At 37.2% G+C, this 23298-nt stretch overlaps 1 protein-coding gene across 1 annotated transcript in view; it reads left to right on the top strand.

Annotated features, from left to right (window-relative positions):
* SRPK1 (SRSF protein kinase 1) overlaps positions 1 to 23298 on the top strand; it is an 87258-nt gene that overhangs the window by 33697 nt on the left and 30263 nt on the right. The window contains exons 3-6 of the mRNA XM_090282292.1: positions 16455 to 16573; positions 19679 to 19787; positions 21070 to 21157; positions 22396 to 22483. Of these exons, the coding sequence (XP_090138418.1) occupies positions 16455 to 16573; positions 19679 to 19787; positions 21070 to 21157; positions 22396 to 22483 (404 nt within the window). The remainder of the gene's footprint in view (positions 1 to 16454; positions 16574 to 19678; positions 19788 to 21069; positions 21158 to 22395; positions 22484 to 23298) is intronic.

Here is a 23298-nt window from a genome sequence, read left to right as displayed (position 1 = left end):
GGACTGGCAAGAAATATTCAAAGTAATGAAAATCCAAAACCTACAACCACGAATACTCTATCCAGCGAAATTGTCATTCAGAATAGAAGGACAGAGAAAGTGTTTCCAGGACAAAATAAAACTGAAAGAGTTCATTAGATCCAAACCACTGTTATATGAGATGTTAAAGGGACTGGTTTAAAAAACAGAAGCTAGGGAGATGAAACAAAGGCAAACTAAACAGGCAACGAGAGTGGAAAAGGAACTGTGGGTACGGGAAGCATATTGGGGGGAGGTCAACAGGGAGGGGGAGTGGGAAGAGGGAGGGAGATGATATAGGAATTGGGGATCATGGTAGGAGGGAATGGAATAGACGGAGAGAGGTTGGGAGGAACTGTATGCACAACTAATGGACATAATCTAAAAGGGGGGGACAACTGGAGGGAGGGGAGCCACCGGGTGGAGGGGAGCAGAGGGAAGGGAAATTGGCACAAATGTAATATTTTAATCAATAAAACACATTTAAAAAAATTTTATCTGTGCATTATTATGTATTCTTCTAAATAAATTCTAAAATAAACTTGTTGGAATTTTTATGGGAAGGCAACATTTTATTTCTATATCAGTCTAGGGAACATTGATATTTTTACAACAATAAATCACCTGGTTCAAAAACAAAACAAAACAAAACAAAAAAAAAAGTGAAGCCTCTCTTTTTGTCACTGCCTCGGTCAGTCATGATTTCAATCACTTCAATTTTCCCATATTGTTCAAAATAATCTCTTAGGTGATGTTCCTCAATGTCTTCTTTAATACCACCGACAAAAATCTTTTTCACAGTTAAGTGTGCACCAGGTCTTTGAGAATCTTCTCTTGAGACATCCCTCTATGGTTCCACAACTCTTCTGTCCACCTTGTGTGGCCTCGCATTCATGGCTGCATCCACCTCCTCCACAGTGGCGTATGTGACAAACCCAAAGCCTCTGGAGCGCTTGGTATTTGGATCTCTCATCACCACACAGTCTGTGAGCGTTCCCCGTTGCTCAAAATGGCTCCTCAGACTCTCATCTGTTGTTTCAAAGCTCAAACCTCCAATAAAGAGCTTTCGTAGCTGTTCCGGCTCTTTGGGAGACTCTGCTGACTTAGACATGACGACTTCAGGGCAGGAGACTTGAACGATGCTTACTCAGCAGCGTCCACTGGCAGAAAGGAGTAATCTAACAAACGTATCTCTGAATTCTTATTTCTTCATTCTGTTCAGGTTGACTGTTTATTTCTTCCTTATGTTCCAAATTATTGATTTGAACCCCAGCTTTCTTCCCTTCACTGTTGGTTCCCTGTGGATTTTTCTTTATTTAACTTAGTGTAGCCTTCATTTCTTCCCTTACACTTTTGCCATATTCAGTGAGTTCTCTGTGCATCCTGATCACCAGTGTTTTGAACTGTTCATTTGATGGGTTGGCTACCTCTGTTTCATTTCGTCCTTTTCTGGGATTTTGTTCTGTTCTTTCATTTGGACCGTATTTCTTTGCCTCCTCACTTTGGCAGCCTCCCCATGTTTGTTTCTGTTTATTAGGTAAAGCTGCCTTGACTCCCTGTCTTTGCACGCCTGTTAAGTTGTCTGGGATAGAGTCTTAGGTATTCACCAGGGTTGGGCAACCCACTTCACTTAGTGGCTCTGGGTGGGGGAGGGAGTAGGTGAGAGGACAGTGTCACTGCCTGGCTTCTGGAGGCTTGCCTGGTACTCACCCTATTTCCAGTCACTTCACCTACTTCCCATATATGCTGACACTCTTTTAGCTGTTTCCCTCGTGGTGGTTCCCAGAGCGAGTGGGTTTGCATACATTCTGGGTCCCTGTGGGCACTTGAAACAGTCTTTCCTGAGAAGCTGGCAGTTTCTTCCACCACCCCAACCCTCACTGATTTTTATAGACAGAAGTTATGAGCCTTTACTTTCCCAGCACTGGAACCGTGGGCTGCTGGTCCAGCCTGGTGCTGAGATTTCTCACCCCCAAGGTATCCCTCATGATTTTTATCCACCACACATGAATGTGGGACTGCCTGTTCCGCTACCACCTCTCCAATACCACCCTGTGTCCTCTCTCCTCTGGCCCCCCTGCTCTTCCCCTCATATCTGTCTGGATGAATATGGCTTCTTGAAATACTTGGTTATTGGACTTCCATATATTTTCTGGCTGTTCTAGTTGCTTTTTGTTTTGAGGTTAGTTGTGATTCTTCTTGCAGTTGTGCAAGGAGGTGAAGCGTGTCTACCTATGCCTCCATCTTGACAGGAAATCACACATTTTGTTTTTGATGCCACATTTTACTTGTATATCCCTTAACTAATTCATAGGTAGTTTTACTATTTTTGTCATTTAATCCTCACACTCACTTTATAAGTGATTAACCCACTACCTTTACTATATATTTACCTTTTTAATGAGATTTATTCTTTCATATGTTTTCTTGTAATCAGTCAGCACCCTTTCTTTTTTTGTCTAAAGAAGTCTGTTTAACATTTCTCATAAGGCTGTTTTAGTGGTGATGAACACCCTAAGTATTTGCTTATCTGGAAAAAAAGTCTCTCTCCAATTCTGAATGATAATTTTCCTGGGTAGAATACTTTGGATTGGAAATTTTTTCTTCCAGTGCTTGTTCAAATTGTGGTACAATACACATAAAATTTACCATCTTAACCATATTTACATGCACATACAGTTCATTGGTATTAAATACATTCACATTGTTGTGCAGTCATCACCACTGTCCATCCCCATGACTCTTCATTTTGTAAGACTGATACCCTCTACCCATTAAACATTTTGAGTCCTTGCTTTCAATTCTTTCAGGTATATACCCAGAAGTAAAACTGTCAGACTATATGGTAATTCTATTTTTAATTTATAAAAACTCCATAGTGTTTTTCATAGTCATTCCCACCAGCAATGAACAAAGGTTGCAGTTTCTCCACATCCTCACTAACATAGTTATTTTAATCATTTGTATGTACTTTAGAATACATTAATAACAGCTAATAATTTGTTAAACACTGCCTATGTAGCATTATTCTAATTACATCAAGTGTCAAATTCTCTCAGCAACCGTTATGCCCATTTTGTAGATGAGTCATTTGTGAAGCTAGGGTTCTTAAGTGACTCACAATCACACATCCTATAGATGATAGGACAGGGATTCATATTCAGGCAGTCACCCCGCATAACCTGTGTACTCTTAACCATTCCATAATGATTACTTCCCAGAAGCAGACTTACTGAATCTAAGGATGTGAGTATTTTAAACTTGAAACTGCCAAATTACCTCTCAAAATGGATTCACCAATTTTGATGCCATCCATAGCATAAAAGAATGCCAACCCACTCCCCAAATCCTTGTCAACATGTGAAATTAATCCTTTTAAATTTCTGCCAAGTCACTGGGCATTATTTTTAAAAAGATCTTTGTTTTAATGGTTTTCCTGTTTATATTGATTTTTGAGATCTTTTTATGTGTTTACAAACCACTTGAATCTTTTCTTGAATTGACATGTTAGTTTGAGTAGTGTAAACTGCTGTATGAGTTGAGTTTCCTGTTGCTACTATAAGAAATTACTACAAATTTAGTAGCTTAAAAGGACACAAAGTTATGTGCCTTCTAGAGACTAGGGGAAAATCTGTTTCCTTGTCTTTTCCAGCTTCTAGAGGTCATCTGCATTCCTTGGCTCATGGCCCCTTCCTAACACTGTTATCACATCTCATTCTAACCTTCCTGGACTCCCTCTTAGAAGTACCCTTTTCCCAAATAGCTATTTCCCCCTGATTATAATAAACAGTTCATGTTTTTCTTATCGTTTTAAAATGCCATTTTAATCTAATACTAAATTTCCATATTTACTTAAATCTGTGGCTAGATTTCATTCTAATCCAGTATCAATGCTATAGCATTTTAATTACTATAGCTGTTTATTCTATCCTACTATCTGGAGTCCAAGTTCCAGTCACTTCTCTCCTTTTTGAAATATTATTGGCTATTTTTGTTATTTCCTTTTACAAGGAAACTTCTACAGAATATCCTGTTGATTTAATTTGAGGTTACTTTGAATTTATAGATTACTTCCTGGAAAGTTGATATGTTTACTTTTGATTCTTCCCATCTAGGAATATTCAGTAGCTTTCCTGTTTGGATATCGTATACCCTTCAGATGCATATGTTTCTTATATTCTTATATTTTTATTGTTATTGCTATTATACATTTTTTGCTTTTTATCCACTACATTTTTTATTGGCTATTGCTGCTATGTAGAAACACTGTTGCTTTTAAAAATTATATGGTAATTTGTGACCTCCTTATTATCTTAAACCTAGTATTGGTTGTAATTCTTTTTCAGTTATTTTTCTCTAATTTTCTAGGTATATAGCCATTTTGTCATGGTTGCAGTTCTGGTTCTTGTTCTTCCCTTAAATTACTATCAAAGAATGCAAGTTTAACTTTGAAGAGTAGCCAGAAAGCTGTGTTATTGTAATGAAGATGTGTCTTTCGTGGGACTGTTTCTTTGGGTTTCTAGTATGTAGATATATTTAATTGAGTTGAGTAAGGCTCTCTTAACTTAATTAGTAAGTTTATTCTTATTTACCAAGTGTTTCAATCTTGAATTTTATCAAATGTCTTTATAATTTTTGTTTGGTCTTCTATATGTATGAGGGGGGACCCCCCAAAAAAACAGAATTTATTTATTTATAAAAATGTGTATTTATTCTTACATGTTTAATTTAAGTCACCTTCAAAGTACTCTCCATTTGATGCAATACACTTATCAAGACTTTTTTCCACTGCTCAAAACAGTTTTTAAACTTGTTGATTGTGGTGCCTTTTAGTGCTTCTGCTGTTTTTTGTTTCACCTCTTCCACATAAGCAAAATGTTTCCCTTTGAGGACTTTTTTCACCTGGGGAAACAAAAAATGTCACTTGGGGCAAGGTCAGGTGACTAGGGAAGGTGGGGCATGGGGTCATCACGTTTTTGGTCAAAAACTGCTGAACACTCAACACAGTGTGGACAAGTGTGCTCACAAATCATCCATCATGAAATGGGCAAAGGCATTGAAAGAGTCTTCAAAAAATAATTCACTGAATCTGAATGCAGCCTCTCACAACACCACCAGCTGGTACACCGATGCAGATGCGTTCCTAGAACACTCACCTAGCAGGGGAAGCCTGTACTATAATGGGCCCACCCTTTAGGAGATAATTCTGGTTTTCTGGAGTGCCCCCTCATATATTAAATAGTGAATAACTTTACTAGATAGTTCTGGGTTTGAATTATTCTTTTATGTCTGCTGTGACCTAAATACTCAGTAATTGTACATGAAGTTCATTGGTGAGACTGACAAATAGCTTTCTATTTGTTTTGTGCGTGCATGTACTTGTATATATTCTTCTCTGCTTTGCATGTCAGTGATATATTAGTGATCTCAGATTAAGTGGAAAGCTTGTTCAACTCTTAGGATGCACTGGAACTATTCGTAAAAAGAGAACTACCGAATTAACGCTTTGAAAAGTAATATTTGACTTTGAAACTGTTTGGACTTAATTTCTTTTGTTAGGGGTAGTTCTTCAGTTTTTTCATTTCCGTGACTTATATCCTTCTGGGGTTTTTTAAAAAAAAAGGTTTTGGTAGAGGCTTGTCTATTTTATTAATCCTTCTCAAATAATTAAGTTTTGGTTTAGAGTTTTCACACTTTTATTCCTTCTACTTTTATTTCTAGCTCTATTTGTTCATTTAATAGCAGCTTTTCTTATTTTCTAATTGGTATATGCATGGTTATAAGTTTTTCTCTTGAGTAAAACCGAATATATCACAAATTTTAACATGTAATGCACTCATTTTGAAATTTAAAATTTCATTTCCTTTTTAAAACGAGATCTACTAGGATATTTTTACTTTATTCTACAGTATGCCCAATTTGGGGAATTTTTTTTTTTGATGTGTTTGGAAAGAATGGCTATGAAGTTATACATACAAATATGCCTATTTAGAATAAGCTTGTTATTTAAATTATCTACACTTTTTGTTTATTTGAAGTATTTATTCTCCATAAAACAAACAGATAAGTAACTCAACTTATAGAAAATTTTGGGGCAGGTACAGTACAGAGGTTTTTTTTAAAAATGAATTAAAGCATGCAGTTGAATCTCTCCTGCCCATCCCCCACCCCATTGTATTTTATGATAATGCATGATTAACCTCAGGTAATACAAAGTCACTTTTTGTGATAACTTGATGGATAAGGTCAATAAGATGCCCAACTGTGGGATATGCTTCAGCAAAATCTCAAGTCAAAATTTTAATACAAGCCGTGTATTGAATTCATGCTTGAAACTGAAAGTAATTGCAGCTGATATTTTTTAAATAAAATACTTGATACATACAAAAAGAATAAATGATAAAGAAAATAGCTCCTACCCAGCTTAAGAAATAAAATCTCATTACCATACACCAGATAACACGTGTTTTCTCCTCGATCATATCCCTATGTTATAGTTCCCCCTGTAGAATCATGAATTTGCTGTGGTGTTTTTCCTCAGCTTTTTTTTTTTTTTTTTTTAGACATAATTAACGTATAATACTTGTAATTATAAAATGTGCAACATACCATTGTTGCCAATAGTTAACATCTCTGTTGAGGCACATAATTAGCATCTCTTGTAGTTTGGGGAACAATTAAGATCTAGTCTCTTAGAAAGTTTAATGTTTATATTACTGTTTCGTTGTTTGTAATCACTGTACTATGTATTAGATCTCCAGGAATTATTTACCTACTAGCAGTTCTGTAATTTTTTATATTTTAAATATATTTGCCATTTTGTATGTTTTTTAATTGGTTGAAGTGATACATTGTATATATTCTGCAGCTTGCTATTTTTACTTTATCTTATGTTTGTGCAGCCCATTCATTCTGAGGCGTGTCGCTAGTTCATTTTCATATAATAGTTGATTATTTCAGAATACTGTAACTTATACATTCTCCTCTCAATGGACATTTGGTTGTGTCCTGTTTTTTTATTATTACAAACAAGATTGGACACGTTTCTCCTAAGGCATTCATAGCAGGATGATATGTAACAGCCAAAAAGTATATATAACCCAAATGTCTTATCAGAACTGATGACTGGATAAATAAAATAGGTATACTCATATAATGGAATATTATTAAGTCATAAAAAGGAATGAAGTACTGATACACCCTACAAAATGGATGAACCTCAAAAACATTGTGCTAAGTGAAAGAAGTCAGTTTCAAAAGACCACATATTGTGTGATTCCAGTTATATGACATGTCCAGAATAGGCAAAAATCATATAGACAGGAAGTAGATTATTTCTAGAGTGTGGGGGAAGGGTGTAGGGATGATTAACTACTAATGGGTTTGGGCCTTTTATGGGGGTGATGGAAATATTCTAAGTTTAGATTGTGGTCTGATTGCATAACTGAACATACTAAAACCACTTCAAATTGGTGAATTCATGACATGTGAATTGTATCTTACTAAATTAGTTAAAAATAATTTCTAGGACAGTGCTTTTCAGACCCAATTCACTAATAGGTTATAAAGCAATTTAGTGGATCAAAGACTTTTTAAAATGATGGTGTTCATGTAACTAACTTGTATATATATATTTATGAAATATTCATGGTAATTATGAATATATAATATTTATCCACAAAAAGCTGGGTAACTTTTGTTTGGGACTTTGGTTTTACTATTTATTTGGATAATTAGTATTGGGATGAAGGGTGATTAGGAATGAAGGTTATACCAGAAATGGAATCTGAGTTTAAAGGATCTTTTAGAAATTAAAAGAAATGCTTCTATTTGGCTTTATCATCTCCCTGTTCACACGGTAGAGTTTCTACGTCAAGTCTAGCTTGGAACTTTAAGAAGAGCAATATTGTCAAGCTTTTACACTGCTTTCTGCCTTCTTCCCAGAATTTTGCTTTGGTTCTATTCTGTACCCTAGCCAAGTATATTCCTATTTCTAACATTACTGGTATTTTGGTCAGCTTAATTATTTGATTACTTTGAAAGCATAATGCTATTAAAATTTGGTATGTTGTCTATTTTAGTTTAATTTAGATTTTGAAGATAGTACTAGGTTAAATTTTATATGCTTTGAAAGCTTTAAAGTACTGACAGTTTTTTCTTTTGAACATGGGTAACAAATAGTTGAGACATGAAATAGGTATGAAGAGTTAAAAGCACAGATTGAAATTTTATTTTATTTTTTTAAGGTTATTTATTTATTTTTGGAGAGAAGGGAAAGGCGGGAGAAAGAGAGGGAGAGAAACATCAGTGCAAAAGAGAATCATTGATTGGTTGCCTATAATATGCATCCCAACCAGGTACCAAACCCACAGCCCAGACATGTGCCCTGACCAGGAATCAAACCTGTGACCTTTTTCTTTGTGGGACAACACCCAACCAACTGAGCCACACCAGTCAGGGCCACACTGAAATTATTTTCAAACTCTCCTTTTTTTGTTCAAGGAAGAATAGCGTTTGATGTCTACTGTTAAGAAGTTGAAATTTCTATGGCATTGATTTTTTTTTTTTACCCTACTATTAACACTATCAGAGTTGCAGTGATTTTGAATTATTTAATTATGTCATCACCTTATCATTCTCATTAATATTAACTATTTCTCTTTTCTCAAAATTTATCTTTATTTTCTGTCTTTCGACAAAGACCTTTTTCAGTTGTGTTCGATGTTCCTTAATGGGCATCATATTTAAAATAAAATGGAGCATTAGTAAAACATGGGCAGTTTGAGAAAGCCAAGGCAAAGCAGGGATGAGAAGGAAACTTGAAAGTAAATTGTATCCTTAAGATAAAAGAAGACAATACACCATTGAAACAGTGCAAGAGTCTGTAAAAAAGGAATATTCAAAAGCAAAATAAGTTGTGGGGAATTAAAAATATAGTAGAAATTGACTTCCGGCCAAGATGGAGGCCTAGACAGATGTGCTGCATCTCCCTCCACAACTAAGAAGGAATACAACTACCCCAAAACTAGAGAAAACAAGAAGTTCCAGAAAATCAAGCTGCGTGGAAGTCCAACAAACAAAGATATAAAGAAGAAACATTCATCCAGACAGGTAGTAGGGGCGGAGCTGGGGCAGAGAGGACGTGGTGTGGTGGCAGCAGCAGCAGCAGGCCAGCGGAAAGTGGAGTCACATGTTTTAAAAACTAGGGAGGGATACCTGGGAAGCACTCCCAGCACCAAACCAGACTGCACAGCTCATGGTCCCAGCACCAGGGAAAATAAAGCCTCATTGCTTCTGACTTTTCAAACCAGTGGGGGGTGGGGCGGAGGAAGAAACTGCCGGTCTTTCAGTAGAGTCCACTTGTTTAAAGGACCCCACAGTCCTAGAACATCCGCAGACCCACCCACTCTGGGAACCACGGCAAGGGCAACAACTAGAGTGTCACCAGTCCCATACGGAGGTGGGAGAAGTGCCTGGAAAAGGGGCACGTGCTGAGCAAGTGGCATTGTTCCCTCTCGGACCACTGCCCCACAGATAGTGCCATAATGTGGTGAAACGGGTCACCCACACTGACAAATACCTAAGGCTCCGCCCCTTACAACGTAACAGGAGTGACAGCTCTAAGACACAGAGGCAAACAAACACAGGAACCTGTCAAGATGAGGAGACAGAGAAGTATGGCCCAAAAGAGGGAATGAATCAAGGTTCCAGTGGGAGAACTAAGCGACAAGGAGATAGCCAACTTAACAGATATAGAGTCCAAAACACTGGTGATAAAGATGCTCTCAGGTGTGACAAATATGCTTAAGTACAGCAAATGCATAAGGGAATAAGTGAAGGCTATGCTAAATGAAACAAAGGAAATTCCACACAAAACCAGTGGCGAAGGGAAGGAAACCAGGGTTCAAGCCAATGATTTGGAACATAAAGAAGAACAAAAGTCAACCAATACAGAATGAGGAAACAAGAAATAAAAAAAAAATGAGGAGAGGCTTAGGAACCTCAAGGTTTAAACGTGCCAACATCTGAATCATGGGGGAGCCAGAAGGAGAAGCGGAAGAGCAAGAAATTGAAAACTTATGTGAAAAAATAATGAAGGAAAACTCCCCAAATTTGGCAAAGGAAATAGACATATGAGTCCAGGAAGCACAGAGAGTCCCAAACAAGCTAGACCCAAAGAGGATCACACTAACACACATCATAATTAAAATGCCAGAGGTTAAAGATAAAGAGAGAATGTTAAGAGCAGCAAAAGAAAAGCAGAGAGTTGCCTACAAAGGGGTGCCTATAAGACTATCAGCTGATTTCTCAAAAGAAACGTTGCAGGCAAGAAGGGACTGGCAAGAAGTATTCAAGGTGATGAAAAACAAGGACCTACAACCAAGATTACTCTGTCCAGCAAAGCTATCATTCAGAATGGAAGGGCAGATAAAGTGCTTCCCAGACAAAGTAAAACTAAAGGAGTTCATCAGCACCAAGCCATTATTATATGAAATTTCAAAGGGACTTACTTAAGAAAAAGATCAAAATTATGAACATTAAAATGACAACAAACTCAAAACTATCAACAACCGAATCTAAAAAATAAAAAGAAAATCCAACTAAGCAAACAACCAGAATAGGAACAGAATCATAGGTATGGGGACCATTTGGAGGGTTATCAGCTGGGAGGGGAAAGGGTGAGAAATGGGGAAATGGTGCAGAGACTAAGAAGCATAATTTGTTGGTACAAAATAGACAGGGGGGAGTTAAGAATAATGTAGGAAAGAGTGAAGCCAAAGAACTTACATGCAGACCCATGGACATGAACTAAGGGGGTTGGGATTGCTGGAGGGAAAGGGAGTACTGGGTGGAGGGGAGCAAAGGGGAAAAAAATTGGGACTATTGTAACAATATAATCAATATACTTATTATATATATATATATATATATATAGTAGTAGAAATTTAAAAGACAACACAAGTTAGGAATATCGATCTAGAAAGTAGAACAGCAAGAGAAAACATAAAATAAATGAAGCCCTGCATGCTGTGGCTCAGTGGACTGAGCGTCGGCCAGCAAACCAAGTGTTACTGGTTCGGTTCCCAGTCAGAGCACATGACTAGGTTGCACATTAGGTCCTCAGTTGGGGGCATGTGAGAGGCAAACACACAGTGATGTTTCTCTCCCTCTCTTCTTCCTTTCCCCTCTCTCTAAATAAATAAATAAATAATAAATAATAAAATTGTTTTTAAAAAATTTAAGAAGAAAGAAAATCGATGAGGTTGACCAGAGGATCCACTACTGAAAGAAGAGTTCCTGAGAGAGTAGACAAAATTAAGGGGATTAAGTTTTCAGTGAAATACAACAAATTTTATCAGAACTGACTGAATCTTTAGTTTGCAAGTAAACAAAGAGCACTTAGCAAGAGAGACTTTTTAAAAAGCCATTCAGGACCCTGGCTGGTGTGGCTTAGTGGATTGAGCGTTGGCTTGTGAACCAAGTGTTGCTGGTTCGATTCCCAGTCAGGGCACATGGCTGGGTTGCACGTCAGGTCCCCAGTTGGGGGCGCGAGTGAGAGGCAACCACACAGTGATGTTTCTCTCTCTCTCTTTCTTCTTTCTCCTCTCTCTAAAAATAAATAAACAAATAAGTAATTTTTTTTAAAAAGCCCTTCAGGAAATATCAGAAAATGGGGGTTAAAGAGAAGATTCTTTAAAGGGGGGGGGGCTGCCCTATTTTGAGGCTTAGAAATCAGAAGGCATTGATTGGATAGTTAGGAGTAGCACCACAGAAAGCTAGAAGGCAACAGAGCAATTTATTTTGTACCAGACTGGAAGTCATGGATGAGGATAAAATTAAGATATGCATTCATTCTCTGAAAGTTACTGGTAAATACAGTCTATGAAAATGAAGGATTAAAAATTAATATTTAGTCCAGTCAATATGGCAATGTAGGTAAGTGCCTCCTCCTACAACCACATCAAAATTACAGCTAAACTACAAAACAACTATTGTGCAGAACAACCTGAAATTTACAACTAGAGAATTAAAGAAGCCACATCAAGACTGATAGGAGAGGCAGACGCTGAAGGAGCTTATCCTATACCCATGTGTGGCAGATAACAATTGGGAGGGATATCTCAACTGCAGAGGTCTGTTCCTAACACCAGGCTCCCAATCCCAGGTTCCAGTGCCAGGAAGAGAAGTCTCCATAATTTCTGGCTGTAAAAAACCAGCAGGGATTGAGGCTAAGGGAGGTGGAGGCCTTCTGTAGTTCCAGGTAACTCCTCTTACAGGGCCCATGCACGTACTTACTTGGACTCACTCCCTCTGAGCTCTTGCACTGGGACAGCAGCTCAAAAAGCATCGGAGACACACAGGGAGTCTTGTATCAGGGCGAGAGTTTATGAGGGGACTGCTTTCTCCTGGACAGAAGTGCTGGCAGAGGCCATTATTCCTTTGATGAGCCCTCCCTGCACAAAGCCATCAGGTGGATGCCATATCTGAGTCTCCATCAACCTGACTCATGTTGTTTCCCTAGCGCTTGTGATTCCCTGAGCCCCACTCTACCCAACTTTCAGGCCCACCCAAGCTGTTTCCAATAGTTTTCCATACAAATGGCATGTCTTGGCACATGATTCAGATTTTCCTAAAATCTCTCAAACAAGTGACATCTAGCCTCTGCATGTCCTGTACCTCTTGCTTGGTGGGCCCTGACCTCGCACTAGTAGCAGCCAGCATTGGTTCACAGTTTGGCCTCATCTGGGCACCTCCAAGCCCAGCTCAAGTAGCAGCCATCTGCAGATTTCTTTGTAGCTCATGCCAGGTGGCCCCAAGCAGAACACTGGCGGCGGCTGGCCTTGGCCTGCACCTCCCTGGAGGCCCCAGAGCCAGTCACCCAGTGGACAGCTTTAGACTATGTTGAAGCACTGCCATCCAGCCACCTCCAAAAGCAGCACACTCAAAGGGTGGACTCAGCAGGCAGCAGAACCCCACTGAAGTAAGTCCTGATGTGTGGGGTGGGCCCCTCCTCCGCTATGGTGGTTAGAGGTTGGTGGTCAGTGGTCACTGCCAGTCCTTGCAGGTGACTGGCCTGGCGGTAAATTCCTCCCATTGACATACCAATAGCAATCAAGGCTCAACTACAAGAGGAGGGTGTGCTCAGCCCACATGAGGGGTGTACCTTGAGTTCCTAGCTAGGGTGATTAGGAGACTGCCACTGGACCCTACAGAACACCTACTACATAAGGCCACTCTACCAGTCCTGCAAGACATAGATGCTCTACCTAATACATAGAAGTAAACACAGGAAGGCTGCCAGAATGAGGAGACAAAGAAACATGGTCCAAATGAAAGAACAGAACAAAACTCCAGAAAAAAAATTAAAATGGAGACAAGCAATTTACCAGATGCAGAGTTCAAAATGCTGGTTGTAAGGATGCTCAATGAACTTAGTGAGAATTCCAACAAAGAGAAATGAAACATAAAAGCAGAACAGGAAAACATAAAAAAGAACCAGTCATAAATAAAGAATACATTACAGGGAACTAACAGTAGAGTGGATGAAGCAGAGGGTCAAATCAGAGATTGGGAAGATGAGGAAGCAGAAAACACCCAATCATATAATAGCAAAAACAAAAAAGAATCCCCCAAACTGAGGATAGTGTAAGGAGCCTCTGGGACAACTTCAAGCATACCAATATTCACATTATGAGGACGCTGGAAGGAGAAGAGAGAGAGCAAGAAATTGAAAATCTATTGGAAAAAATAGTGACAAAAAAATCCCAATAAACAAAAGCCCTGAACTGGGTCACTGCACAGGTGAATTCATTTTTCATTAAAGCAGTTGAGAATGGGTATGCCAGTTTTTATTGTGCCATTTCTTTACTATTAAACATTTAGTAATTCCCCTCTCCACAGAAGAATGACAGAAAAGTCCCTAACTTGGTGAAGGAAATAGACATACAAGTCCAGGAAGCACAGAGAGACCACAAGCTTAACCCGAAGAGGCCCACACCAAGACACATCATAGTTAAAATGTCAGAGGTTAAAGAGAAAGAGAGAATCTTAAAAGCAGCAAGAGAAAAGAAGAGAGTTATCTACAAGGGAGCTCCCATAAGACTTGTCAGTTGATTTCTCAACAGAACCTTTGCAGGTCAGAAGGGACTGGCAAGAAATACTCAAAGTGATGAAATGCAAGGACTTTAAACCAAGATTACCCGGCAATGCTATCATGTAGAATCAAAGGACAGATAAAGAGCTTCCCAGACAAGAAAAGCTAAAGGAGTTCATCACCACCAAATCAATATTATATGAAATGTTAAAGGATCTTCTTTATGAACTACAAAATGGCACTAAATACACATCTATCAATAAATGAATCTTAAAAAAAAAAATGAGCAAGCAGAACAGAAACAGACTCATAGATACAGAGAACATTTTGACCGTTGCCAGATACGAGGGGGTGGGGGCTGGGTGAAAAAGGTGAAGGTATAAAGAAGTACAAATTGGTTGTTACAGAATAGACATGGGGATGTAAAGTACAGCATAGAGAATATAGACAATAATATTCTTTATTAAAAAGACATGTAAATTTTTAAAAGAAAAATTAATACTTAAATATAAATTAAATATATTTTAAAGAAATTTAAAAGTTAAATATTTTTTTTCCCTTAGGTAATCTGTTTTTCTGTCCTTTAAAATTAAATTTTCTTTTGTGTCAACACATGTCAGGTGGAGACTTGTAGTATTTCACATTGTGACTTGTAATTTATAATTCAGGGTTTCAGGTTGAAACATTTAACTGAAACTAATACTTAATGTTTAGTTTTGTAACAAAAAACAAAGATAAAGAATCAATAAAAGAAATTATAAAATAAAGGAATCAATAAAATTCCTAACAAATAAATGTATTTGCTTCAGAAAATAATTTAAACATTACTACCTCATGATACTTGTGAAATTCTAATTCCGGCATTTTTTGTCTGGTTTTTACTACTTATATTTCACTGAATTTCAAATTTTTCACAATTGTACTTCTTACAATCATTTTAATTCTAAAAGGTAACAAGCCTGAAATCAGAGAATCTGTTTTAGAAATTCATCTTAATCTTAAATTTGGAAATGTTCATTCAGACTTAACATTTTTACTTAGGAAAGTGTGCCTGGTAGTTTCTTACTAAAAACGTTTCCCAAAGATATGTTTTCTCTAAATCGTGCAGTTTTAGCGCTACTTTTATATTCCCTGGGAGACCAAAAAATGTACCAAAAATTGAGGCAGGTTGGAATGGCCACCAGAAATCTAAATCTGAATCAATCATGCTTGCCAAGGTATTTCTATTTCTTATTTTTTAATAGCCTATGTGACTGGTATTGCTGTTATTATTGCTGGGTTTTGTTTCATTTTGTTTTTTTCTGTTTCATTGAATCTTTTGGGGGAAAAAAATCTGATCAAACCGGTTGATGAGAAGGTAAATAAAATATTGAAAAATGGGAACTACAACTACTGAAAGACATGCTATGTACCTGCTTCTTTTGCTTGAAGCTTTATAAAGCAGGCAGCTAATAAGTGTTAAAACCTTTTCTGGACTTCTCAGTACGTAAACATTTTGACATAACTAGCTGACAACCTGTGGAGAAAAAAATCAATAGAAATTTTTAAAGCATAATAAATGAGATCATTTTTGCATATCAAATAAGCTAAGTTTTCTAACCTTTGTAATACCAGAAGCCCATATGTGGCTGGAGATGCATCTCAGTATAATACAACCCTTTTAGAGAAGTCATACTATAATCATATAAACTGTTTGTGGCCGCACAATAGAAGGAAATAGTCCAAAATGTTAATTAGTTCAGAATGAATTTGTTATAAAACAAAATTTCTTTCCAACTTTTCTACATTTAACATATTATTTTTATAAATAGGAGAATATTTCTGATCTTGTAGTATGAGTTTAGGGAAATAATTTTAAATACAGAATTAAGGTTATCCAAAAATATTCAACAAGTTAAATGTCCAGCTGAACAGAAAGTGCCCAAGTGCTGGTACTTCTAAGGGAAATATGTAAGATTTAAAAGATTACATAGAAATGAGGGAAAGTTTACAATGTAGAAGGAAGAGCAGGATACAAACTTTTATATAGTATATGATTACAAATATATTTTTAAGTAAAAATACAACAAAATAAAGAAAATCTTAATAGTTTTATCAGCAATTGTGTTTGGATATTTTGATTCAAGTACTTGTACTTTTATATACAGGGTATGGCAAAAGTTAGTTTTATAGCTGTTTGTATGGAAAAGACGCTAAAAAATAATAATGCCAAGAATAAACTGTTTTGCATACTCACAACTGTAAACTTACCTTTGCCCCACCCTTTATATTTTCCAGATTTTATATGCAGTCCTGTTTTCTTCTCTACATTTGGACTGAACATGTTTGTATTATTTCTTAGATCTGAAACTCAGCACCGAGGCTCTGCTCCCCACTCTGAAAGTGAACCACCAGAACAGGAAGAGGAGATTCTGGGATCTGATGATGATGAGCAGGAAGATCCCAATGATTATTGTAAAGGTAAGGCTTTCTGTAAGGAGAGACTAAGTGAGACATGATCCATGAATACGTATTTTCTCATTTGAATATTTGCTCTATCAGTGTAAAGTACCCCCACCCAATTTTTAATTAAATTATTGGGGTACCCTTGGTTAATGGGCACATAGGTTTCAAGTTTACATTTCTATGATCCAAGATCTGTATGTATATTGTACTGTGTGCCCGCCATCTGCCTTCTTACTGCATTTTTATCTCTAAGTATAGGAAATAGTGTTTCCTCTTAGTTTGATTAATTTTAAGTATATTTTATTGATTATGTTGTTACAGCAGTCCCAATTTTTTCCCCTTTGCTCCCCTCCACCTGGTAACCCCCTTACCTCCAGCAGTCCATGAGTCGTACATATAAGTTCTTTGGCTTCACCCTTTTCTATATTATTCTTAACTTCCCCCTGTCTATTTTGTACCAACGAGTTATGCTTCTTAGTCCCTGCACCATTTCCCCATTTCTCCCCCTTCCCCGTCCCAGCTGATAACCCTCCAAATGATCCCCATATCTATGATTCTGTTCCTACTCTGGTTTGCTTAGTTGGATTTTCTTTTTATTTTTTAGATTCGGTTATTGATAGTTGTGAGTTTGTTGTCATTTTAATGTTCATAATTTTGATCTTCTTTTTCTTAAGTAAGTCCCTTTGATATTTCATATAATAATAGCTTGGTGATGATGAGCTCCTTTAGTTTTACCTTGTTTGGGAAGCACTTTTATCTGCCCTTCCATTCTGAATGATAGCTTTGCTGGATAGAGTAATCTTGGTTGTAAGTCTTTGCTTTTCGTCACCTTGAATACTTCTTGCCAGTCCCTTCTTGCCTGCAGAGTTTCTTTTGAGAAATCAGCTGATAGTCTTATAGGCACCCCTTTGTTGGTAACTCTCTGCTTTTCTCTTGCTGCTTTTAAGATTCTCTTTATCTTTAACCTTTGGCATTTTAATTATGATATGTGTTAGTGTGGTCCTCTTTGGGTCTAGCTTGTTTGGGACTCTATGCTTCTTGGACTTGTATGTCTATTTCCTTTGCCAAATTTGGGGAGTTTTCCTTCATTATTTTTTCACATAAGTTTTCAATTTCTTGCTCTTCCGCTTCTCCTTCTGGCTCCCCCATGATTCAGATGTTGGCACGTTTAAACCTTGAGGTTCCTAAGCCTCTCCTCATTTTTTTTTATTTCTTGTTTCCTCATTCTGTATTGGTTGACTTTTGTTCTTCTTTATGTTCCAAATCATTGGCTTGAACCCTGGTTTCCTTCCCTTCGCCACTGGTTTTGTGTGGAATTTCCTTTGTTTCATTTAGCATAGCCTTCACTTATTCCCTTATGCATTTGCTGTACTTAAGCATATTTGTCACACCTGAGAGCATCTTTATCACCAGTGTTTTGGACTCTATATCTGTTAGGTTGGCTATCTCCTTGTTGCTTAGTTCTCCCACTGGAACCTTGATTCATTCCCTCTTTTGGGCCATACTTCTCTGTCTCCTCATCTTGACAGACTCCTGTGTTTGTTCGCCTTTGTGTCTTAGGCAGAGCTGTCGTTCCTGTTACATTGTAAGGGGTGGAGCCTTAGGGATTCGTCAGTGCAGGGCCACTCGTTTCACCACGTTGTGGCACTGTGTGTGGGAGAGGGACTTGAGAGGGAACAATGCTGCTTGCTCAGCACTCGTTCCTTTTCCAGGCACTTCTCCCACTTCTGTATGGAACTGGTACCTCTCTAGCTGTTGCCCTGGCCATCATTCCCAGAGTGGGTGGGTCTGCGGACGTTCTAGGAACCTGGGGGTCCTTTAAACAAGTGGACTCTGCTGAGAGACCGGCAGTTTCTTCCTCCACCCCAATCCCCACTGGTCTGCACAGTCAGAAACAAAGAGGCTTGATTTTCCCTGGTGCTGGGACCATGAGCTGCGCGGTCTTGTCTGGTGCTGGGAACGCTCCCCAGGTGTCCCTCCAGACTTTAAAATGTGTGACTGTGCTTTCTGCCTGCCTGCTGCTGCCGCCACTGATGCAACCACCACAGCGTGTACTCTCTGCCCCGGCTCCGCCCCTCCTACCTGTCTGGATGAGTATTTCTTCTTTATATCTGTTTGTTGGACTTCCATGCAGCTCAGTTTTCTGGAACTTCTGGTTGTCTCCAGTTTTGAGGTAGTTGTATTCCTTCTTAGTTGTGGAGGGAGATGCAGTGTGTCTGTCTAGGCCTCCATCTTGGCCGGAAGTCTGACTTAATTTATTTAAAGCTTCATTTTATATTAAATCTGTTTTTACCTTTTATTTTCCCTAAAAATAATAGTGTATATTTCCTTAGAGAATTTCAGAAATACATTAAAAAGAAAATAAAAACCTTTAATGCTTTCTGAAGAAACCAGTGATAAGATTTTATATATAGGCTTTTGTAAAACACCTTTTTATTACTTGTTTCTCATGATGATGATTGCTAAGACGAGTTAAACTGGAATTATAGATACTTAAACTGTGTCATAAGATTGCCTGTTATCTTTTCTGTTTCTCTATGAGACTCTTGTACTTAAAATGTGTCTTACCATCTAGGAGAGCCTGGTTCTTATTATTCTCAGCAGGCAAAGGTAGATGTTAAAATATCTTGATTCTTGCCATTAGTGGAAGCCTTTTCAGTCCTTCCTGGGCTTTGCTGTGTTGTGTTTTAGAGAAACAGATCCTGTTTGTTTGTTTAGTTAAGTAAGTTGAAATCATTGATCTCCCTTTTAAAGTCCTGAGATTGCAACTGTAAATAGAATTATATGATTAGATAAATCTGTTGGATTACTGAGGGGCAAGAATATGTATTATATAACCTTTTGTTTAAGGATGCTTATTTTTTTTAAGTAGCTGTTGGTTGTTCTACAGAACATCACTTGCTTCCTCTGAATCATTAGTCTTATTCTCCAAGATGTTTTTTGTAACATGAGCTTAATGATGCTATGTGGCGATTTGACTTGAATTTTTCTTCTGTTGATAGTATAGAAGAAATTAATTTTACTTTATAAAAGACATATAAATGGTTGAAAATGGGATATGAGATAACCTTTTCATACTACTTAAGTAACTGTTTGTTTCCCTCCTGTTATTTCTTCCAGGAGGTTATCATCTTGTGAAAATTGGAGATCTATTCAATGGGAGATACCATGTGATCCGAAAGTTGGGCTGGGGACATTTTTCAACAGTGTGGTTATCATGGGATATTCAGTAAGTTACATTGGTCCTGCAGAAGAATTAGTTAGGTAATGGTTAAATGTTTTTGTCTGATTTTCCAGAGCCAGTCTGCCTTCAGTCTAACTATACTGATTTCTTTCGATGGAAATCTTTAGTAAAAAGCAAAAGATCTGTGCGCTCTGAACAGAAGCCAGAGTAGACTGTATTCCTTGCTTAGAATTTTGTTGTTGATAATCTTTGTGTTCTTGGGCAAATGACTCTTCTCTAGTGAAGAAGACCTTAGAGAAAGACATTAATTAAATTAGTATTAGTAAGATACTTAGAATTCCCATATTCAAAGCATTACAACAAGTGGAAATATGGCATGTAAATTCATAGTTTTTATCACTGGAGTACAGTTGAATTGATTTACCAAAAAATAATAATAGTAGTAATTACCTACCCTTTTTGCTCCAGAGTGACTTTTTAAAAAATCAGTTGTCTATGCTTGTTTATAAGGATTTCGGGTACCAAGAATTAACCAATTAGACTCAACCTTATTACGCAGTGTGACCAATAAGATGCAGTTCTGTTATATGACCTATATATTTATGGCTCAAGACAGGGCATTCACACTGGATGGCTATTGTTGTGTTGTTTGTTGCCATTTTTTAATCCGGCAAGCTAAGGGAAAAGAGGTCAGTGCCCCTGACTAAATTCTTGCTGCACATCGGTTAAAAATCACTGTCCCAGACCAACCTGTGTGAGACTTATAATCTTATATTTTCTTTTGGTAACAGATTTGCTCAGCCATACAGTGTAAAACTATTCTCTACATAAAATAATTACAGGCAGTTAATATTGAATGTTTACCTAACAATGTACCATCTCTTTTTGATGAGACAGTAATTGCTGTCTATGCACTTTTTTTTTTTTTATCTTTTCTTTTCCACCTAAGTATTTCTTTTGGCTTCTTTTAGCCTTTTAGCTTTTGCCAGATAGACAAGTTACTTCAGATTTGGTGCAGTTTCCTCCCTTATTTATTCCCTTTTCATGGCTTTACTTGGATTGAGAGAGACATTAAGAAGGTAGATTTTACACTTAGAGAAAATGTTTGGTTACTGACATTACCCAAGAACAGATTTTCTTTCTGTAAATTAAGTGGCCAGTTAATTGATAGGTATAAGTTATCCCATTGAAGTAGCCTGTGTTTGAATACAGGGAAACATGAAATCAGTATTGGTACTTTTGTCGCTGTGTCCCAATTATAGCTGACTCTTAGCTTCCTAAAGTAAGGGAGGACATTTCATCTGAACTGTCTGTGTTTGTTTCTCAGGGGGAAGAAGTTTGTAGCCATGAAAGTAGTTAAAAGCGCTGAACATTATACTGAAACAGCACTAGATGAAATCCGGTTGTTGAAATCAGTGAGTATTATTAGATCATATGTGTGAACTGCAAAGCATTCAATAAACAGTTTTATTGAATTAAGACATACGAAGTGTAAATTGTTTAACATGGCTAATATTTACTATAAAGTTCCAGTACCTTGCACTAGCCAGTGTGGCTTGGTTGGCCCATCCTGTAGCCGAAAGGTTGTGGGTTCTATTCCCGGTCCTAGTGCACATGGGAGGCATCCAATTGATGCTTTTCTCTCGCATCAGTGTTTGTCTCTCTCCCTTCCTCTCTCTCTAAAAGCAATGAGAAAATGACCTTGGGTGAGGATTTTTTTAAGAGTTCCAATATCTTTAAAGATGTAAAGGAAGACAACCATATTTACACACTCTGCGTGTAGTAGAGGACTGATGATGGAATACGCTGTCACAGGAATTCCGCCCACATATCGGAAAAACTTTCAAATAAAAGGGTTTGTTGAGCATGTTTTATGTGCCAGATACCACAAAGAATGTTTTTTCTTTCCTACTATGGTTAAAAGGAAAGGTGTGCTAATAAGTATATAACATCTATTTTATGTTTTAAAATGTCGTAGTTATTAATTCCTTTATACTTGAAAACTTAAGTACATTTATCAAAAACTTTTTATTTTCAATTTTATTATTAGTTAGGAAGATTCCAGTGTAGTAGAAGGAGCTTAAAGTCAGTTAGAAAACCTGGGTTTTATAATCAGCGCTATCCCAACATATGCTTCAACTCATCATTTTATTTCTTCTGAGCCTTTGATTTTTCATTTGTAAGGTGATGATTCAGACCAGGAGACTTCTAAGGAAATACTTTTCAAAGTGTCAGTCTGTGAAAGAATAAGGAGCTTGTGCCCAAATAGTAAATTAATGTACTGCTTCCTTCATTGAGAAAGTCTTTCTATGGAAAAAGAAATTAGCTAAATAAACAGTGTGGTTGGTGCTGTGGTTGATTTGCATCCTGCAAAAGCTCCTTAATTCCTCATGGCCTGGTTACCATCGGTTAATTTTGGAGTTATACCTTGAGTAGCAAAATGGTTGATTTAGAACAATAGTGTATTGGATGTATTTCTTTGTGAATTAAGTTCTTTGACTATTTGAGCTATTAAAATTTTAATATGTTTTTCTCATAGATTTGTATGAGCTCTTTCTTGGAGTAGTTAATCTTTTATTACATTTGCTGCAGGTAGCCATTTGGTTTATTGCATTGCTTTCCTTTTTACTAAATACTGTCTTCCCCACTGTAGGTTCGCAATTCCGACCCTAATGATCCAAATAGAGAAATGGTTGTTCAGCTGCTAGATGACTTTAAAATATCAGGAGTTAATGGAACACGTATCCTTTTTAAGAACCTATTTGAAAATAAATCATGAATTAACTATCCCAAAAAAGGAACCAGATTTGTATAAACAGGATTATTCTCCTTTCTCAAGGCAAACTATAATCAAATTCCTTTCTTTCATTGTAAATTTCTGACCAGGGATATGAATCATGACTGTCTTTACATGTTGCGATTTTTCAGGGTATTGCTTTAGTTTTTTTTCCCTTTTCAGCCCAATTAAACCAAACCAAAGTCAGAAGAAAATAACTTTTTTAGAAAATAGCCTTGCATTACTAAGATTCTGTGATTTTTATCAATTAGCACAGGAATGTTAAAGAAACTAATTTTTCATGGTAAATACTGGGTAAACAAGAACTTAAAACATTTTATTATCTGCCAGGCCCCAACATGGAAGAGGTTGTGCATGTAAATTAATGCTTAAACTCTAAACAGGTATAATTGTTCACATGCTATCATAATGAAAAAACTGACTTGTTTTATGTTTTTATTTGGATTCTTAGAATTTTAGAGTCGGACAAGGCTTAGCTGGTTTTCTTTATGAGTTAATTTCAGAGCAACATGCAGTAAAATAATTGAAAGGCTGTTGTAACAGCTATGCTAATAAAGGCCTATCAGATTTTTCAGAATAAAAGTCCCACTCGTATTGGAGATCCTAAAACTGCTTATTCATAAACTTTTAAATTGTAAAGGAAATACATTTTATATCTCATTCAATTTTCGTGCGTGTTTGGCTTCTCCTAATGTTCTTTTTTTAAGGAACCAGGCTATGTATGGCTCTGTAGCATCAAGCGGACTGTGGTAAGAGTTT

The sequence above is a fragment of the Furipterus horrens genome, unplaced genomic scaffold (assembly GCF_987537825.1).
Source record: "Furipterus horrens unplaced genomic scaffold, mFurHor1.1.pri manual_scaffold_6, whole genome shotgun sequence".
In the NCBI taxonomy this organism is placed as follows: Eukaryota; Metazoa; Chordata; class Mammalia; order Chiroptera; family Furipteridae; genus Furipterus; species Furipterus horrens.
The sequence above is the reverse complement of the archived record's forward strand: the minus strand, read 5'-3'. Positions and strand labels throughout refer to the sequence as shown.